This window comes from Cebus imitator, unplaced genomic scaffold (assembly GCF_001604975.1).
Source record: "Cebus imitator isolate Cc_AM_T3 unplaced genomic scaffold, Cebus_imitator-1.0 Scaffold287, whole genome shotgun sequence".
Taxonomy (NCBI): Eukaryota; Metazoa; Chordata; class Mammalia; order Primates; family Cebidae; genus Cebus; species Cebus imitator.
Window position 1 is genome coordinate 544,191 of NW_016107602.1, and position 5,557 is coordinate 549,747.

At 51.1% G+C, this 5,557-nt stretch overlaps 1 protein-coding gene across 1 annotated transcript in view; it reads right to left on the reverse strand.

The window, feature by feature from the left end:
* Positions 1-4,692, reverse strand: part of SKIL (SKI like proto-oncogene) — a 38,993-nt gene extending 34,301 nt beyond the window's left edge. The window contains exons 1-2 of the mRNA XM_037729029.1: positions 4,431-4,692; positions 737-2,501 (exon numbers count right to left, since the gene is read on the reverse strand). Coding sequence (XP_037584957.1) covers positions 737-1,834 — 1,098 coding nt within the window. The 5' untranslated portion in view covers positions 1,835-2,501; positions 4,431-4,692. The remainder of the gene's footprint in view (positions 1-736; positions 2,502-4,430) is intronic.
* Between the last annotated feature and the right edge of the window lie 865 nt (positions 4,693-5,557).

Sequence of the window (5,557 nt, forward strand, 5' to 3'; positions counted from 1 at the left end):
CCTGTAATCCTAGCACTTTGGGAGGCCAAGGTGGGTGGATCACCTAAGGTCAGGAGTTCAAGACCACCCTGGCCATCATGGTGAAACCCCATCTTTTTAAAAAATAATAATAAATAAAAATAAATAAATAAAAATTTTAAAACCTTGCTTACTCAAATCACAAATTCTTCAGATACGTCTTTTCCATTTGTTTCAAATATTGAGCAGGCCTGAATAGCCAAGCACAGAAACATCAGAAATCATAGGTAGATCTCTGAAAAATGCTGTTTCGAGCCCACAAGAATTGTTTTGACTAGCCATTGTACCATTTGCAAATGCAGATAACACCAAAGTGCAAATTATCTTGAGTCCTAGAAAAACAACAGATGCAGTAGGGTCAAGAAGCAGGATGTGTGAAAAAGAGGATATGAGAAAAAAGCCCTATCTCCTCCACTCCCTAGCTACTAATTTTGGGAAAGCCATTTTCTCTCTCTGAGCTTCATTTGCTTTATCTATAAAATGGAATAATAGTCTTACTTCTCTCACAAGATGTATGGAAAGTCAAATGAGAAAACATACTTGGAAGCACTTTATAGCCTAAAAGTTGCAATATAAATACATCAATCTGTATTTTGTTGTTGTTGCATGAGGAATGTTCAACATACAGGTTAACTTACAATCTAAACATAGAATTTTTATTTCAAAGTAAATAAAACTATTTTACTATTACTAAAAATTGATATAAAAAACAACTTGCCTTGGATTGATTTCTCTTTCCACTTCTCATGCTAAATTTCTCCTTCATTTCTTCTAAAATTATCTTCAGTTTCTTTTCTTCAGGTGTTCCTAAGTATTTTTGGTTCACATGAAGATAGCAATGCCATTTAGCCGATTCAAAGCCCCAGTGGCAAGTTCTTTTGTCAGGTGATCGGTGAGAATGCATCACAAACGTCTGGGGTGCAAACATTCCACAACACTCCAAACACTGAATACATGGAGCATCAGGCTGAACATAAAACTGGGGTGCAAACAGTCCCTGACATTTGCCCAAACATTCATGTTCCACTTCAAAGGCACTGCCAGTTTCCTTTAACCGGGCCAATGAGTTTTTAGCAGGAAGTATGCTACCATTTTGAGGAAAAGTTCGTGGCCGCAATAAAGCATTACATAATCTTTGTGCATCAGTTAATGTAATCAGCCCACAGGATGGGGCATTGAATGGAAGTATGCCTAGTACCTTTAAGATATGAAGCTGGTCTGAAGAACACCTTGAACAATATATGTATAGTTCATCACACACTGTATTTATTTGCTGGAGTGTAAATTCTCGGAGAACAGAATTTAAGACTTGGGGCAAACAGAGCCTCTTTTCTCCTCCAACTTGAAAACAAGAAATAGATTCCCCTTCCAACACAGTCTGGGTGAGTTCTGTGGAGCTATCGGAAGGGATGAGCAATGGGCCAGGAAGAACCTGCGGAGATGGAAGAGGCAGAAATACAGTAGGCGACATGCTTTCTTGGGAATACCGAGCAGAAAATGCTGCTGGTCCACCTAGAGAGCTCTGACTACTTAAATGGAATTGTGCCAATGTGTGTTTCAAACTGGGATTTAAACGTAAAGTTTCAGGAACGGAAGCACAGGTTCGCTTGACATGTTCTCCATCAGTTTCCACTGTCATGTCTTCATAGTCATCCAAGTGTTCCTTCTTTACTGTTGGCACCTTGTTTATCATCTTTCCACTTGCATGAATGTCTGTCATCATTTTTTTCTCTGGGGGGCTGCCATCATCTCCCATCCCATTCAGTTTTTTAGTTGAACCCTGAACCAAGGAGAAATTTGTCTGGAGGTTTTCCATTGCTACACTACTCTGTTAAACAATTAAGTCTGAGATTCGCATTTCTATTTAGTTGCTTATTTGAAAAGGGGAAAGTAATGAATGTATACAAATACTTATGGTAACTTACTTTCACAAAAACTTTCTAAAGAGAGATCCCCTTAAATTACTCAATACTTAGTTTTGGTTCTCCTTATAATCTGGCGTAATTTCACTACAAAGCCTATTAAATTGTTCGTTTTGCCTCCAATAATAAAGAAGAGGCACACCTCTGAGGATGCTTTGTTTTCTTGAATTTTCAGAAATACATATCAAAATAAAGTTACCAATTTCTCAATTCAAGATGTCCAGGATCAATGCAATGGCTTGGTTTCGTTTGTTATAAGCAAACACATGAAAAGTTTATGCCATTCCTTGGGCCATAAAATCTGGACTCAAACACAAGTCAAAATGATGCAACCCAATTTAAATCTTTACCACTAAGAAAATCAAAAAGGAGGGCAGAGGGAGTATTTCCTCTAAAAATGATGGTCTGCTGGTCTGTGCTGAAAAACTGAAGACGTGTGTAAATCCTCACACCAGTAAAAGCAGCCTCTGACTTCTTGAACTTCTACAATCAACAATGATACTTAACAAAAAATTGCCCAGTTATCTTCCAAGATTATAGTTCATTCTTCTTTTAATTAATCTGCAAGAAGAGAAGGGGGTGGGGAATAGTTACATTTGAATTTGCTCCAGAGGCCAAAGAAAACCAGTTTCTTTGTCTTTCTTTCTTTTTAAGAGTCTCGCTCTGTTGCCCATGCGGGAGTACAATGGCACAACCTCGGCTCGCTGCAACCTCCGCCTCCCGGGTTCAAGCAATTATCTGTCTCAGCCTCCCAAGTAGCTGGGACTACCGGCGCACGCCACGAGGCGTGGCTAATTTTTTGTATTTTTAGTAGAGGCAGGGTTTCATCATATTGGTCAGGCTGGTCTCGAACTCCTGGCCTCAAGCGATCCGCCTGCCTCAGCCTCCCAAAGTGCTGGGATTACAGGCGTGAGCCACCGCACCAGGCCGAAACCAGTTTCTTAACATTAAACTGAGTTCACTTTACCAAAGGTGACGCTTGCGTGATTTAAATCTGGCACCAGTTTATTAGAACATTCATTTAAATAGGAAAGCAATTTGGAGTTGGGTAAAGCGAGCAATAATGTAACACAAAAGGCCATTTGAGTTGAGAATATGAAGAATCTTAAATAGATCATCTCAATCAGTACCAGAGGCTTTTTCAGTTATGCCATTTTAAGGGGGAAAAATACATTACTTCATCTCCTATTTAAAAACAAAAAAAACAGTTTCATCCAAAAAAATCAAATACGAGTTAACATATATCTACCATATGTAACTAAGTTACAATTTTAAGTGGATTAATTCAGCTGGTCCGTGTACACTATTTTTCTAGAATGACTGTAGGCAAAAATTAACTTTCTCTTTTAAAAGGTTAGCGATTTTACTTAATGGAAGCCAAAAGCTATAGACTCCATGCCTGGGAATCTCCATCCTTGAACAAGACTAATCCGGGACAAAAAGCACAAGGCAGACAAACCTCACAAAGAATGCAAATGGAGGAAGAGGGGAAAAGAAAAGACTCTTCTTCCACTTCCTTCCTGAGAGAAAACCCAAAAGAAATCCAATAAATAGAAATTTTTGCTTCCCTGTGAACAATTTACCATATAACAGACCCAAAGGATTAAGGACCAATACTACTAGCCATCGTACTGACTTTTGTCCACCACAGGAACATACCTCACTTAACACAGGCCAAGGAAGAGGGCAAGAGGCATGACCTAGAACGGGGGAGCCCCAAAACCCTGAAGTCCTCCGCCCACTCAAAGCCACCCACCTATCTCTAACCCGAAGAGGGGGGAGAACAAGGGACACGGAAAGCCTGGAAGTGGGTGTGCAAGGGGGTGGAGGGAAGTAAAGGGAGGAGTCCCCCCACCCCCATCAGCGAGCCTGGGATAACCTCAAGTGCCCTCCCAACACTGCCCCCCCGCGGGAGCCGCGGGAAGGACTATGGAAATCCCCCCACTCGCACCCTCTCCCCGGGAACTTCTCGGGTGTCACCCCAGCGCCCCTAATGCTGCACCTCCCCCCCGCCAGCTCCGGGCCAGAACGAACAGGGCACCGGGGTAGTTCAGGCGCCGAGCGCACATCCCCGCACTGCCGGGGGTTGACGGACGGGGTTGAGCCCAAGGCATCCCCCCGGAGCGCTGCTGGACTGGGGGAGAGGGGTGGTGACGGGCGTCCGGGTCTCCGGGGTCCCCGCGGCTCCCGTCAAGTGCAGCGCCCAGCCCTGCCCGCGCCCACCGCCTGGAGCCAACGAGGCGTAATCCCCCGTGAGACACGCGCTTTTCGACTCCCTCTGGCTCCGACCCCACCCGGGACCCGTGCATCCAAAGCCCCTACTCGGGCCTCGGCGACCGGGGAAGCTCGACGAGCTTTGTGAACTCCGCACCGCCCCTGTCGCCGCCGTCGGGCTCCCCGGAGGCTGAGCGCCTCTGGCCTCCCGCCGCCTTCGCCGCGTCCCTCCCCCCCTGTACCCCCCTCCCCGGCACCCACGAGCCGGAGCCGCACCTGTGCCCGCCGCCGCCGTTCGCCCGCTCCCTTCGGCTGTGCCGGCGCCGCTCCGAACCCCACACACATCGCTACACACAGCCCTCTGACGTCACCAGCCCTCGGCCCGCCCACGTCACTGCGGAGACACACGGCTTCCCGCAGACGCCGCCGCCGTCTCCGGCCGCCCGGGGGAGAGCGAGGGCGGCGGGGAGGGGGAGGGGAAGGGAACGGAGCCAGCGGCGGCGCCGCGCGCGCGGGCTCGTCGGCGTCGCCGCGGCAGCCACTTCGCGGCTCCCAGCTCTCTCGGAAACGCGCCCGCCGTCTGGCCTATTGTGGCTCCTCAGAGCGCCCCCCCACCCCCGGCCCGGTCTCGCGCGCGCGCGCGCGCCCTTCCCCCCAGGCGCGCGCCCGGCGCTCCTAGCCCCGCGCGCCGTCTGGGCGGCTGGCGCGAGGCGCTGTCTGCGGTGCACCCAGCGCAGACAGGATGTTCCCTCCCCACCCCACCCTCACCGCCGCCCTCCCTCCTTCCTTCCTCTAGTCGCCCAGCCGGCTGTCTGGGGCCTCCGCCCCGCCCCCGCCCCACCCGCCGCTGTGTGGTGAAGGGCCAGACCCTGGGGCGCCCTAGACGCTCGGCCGCTGCGCGGCGGGGAAGAGGGGGCAGGGCAGCCGCGCGGTGCACTGTGCGCGACCCCAGCAGCCGGCAGGGCGGAGGCAGTGCCCGCCCGGCAGAGCGCCGCCGCCCGAGGTCAGGCACGGGCGACCCTCCCCCCGCGGGGCCGCAGCTGGGCCGCCCCGCCCCGGAGGCAGCCGGGCGGCGACCGCCTTGCAGGGCCCCCGTGGCCGGCTCCACTCCCCGCCCCCGCGGGACCTCCCTCCTGGGCTGCCGCTCGCCCCCGCGGGGCCTCCTGCCCGAGGGCCGCCCAGCCAGCTGCCAGAGCTCCGCCCCGTCCCGGCGGCCCCAGCCTCGCCCGGGTGGCCTCCACCCAGACGCCTTCCCCTGGCTGACCTCCATCCGCCATCGGGCCGGGCGGGAGGGGTGGCCAAAGTTCCGGCACAACCGTGAGCAAACATTTCTGTCTCTGCTCCCCAGCCTCCTGCCCCCAGCCCACCAGGCTGCTCTCTCGGTTCCAGAGGGGAGCTATAAA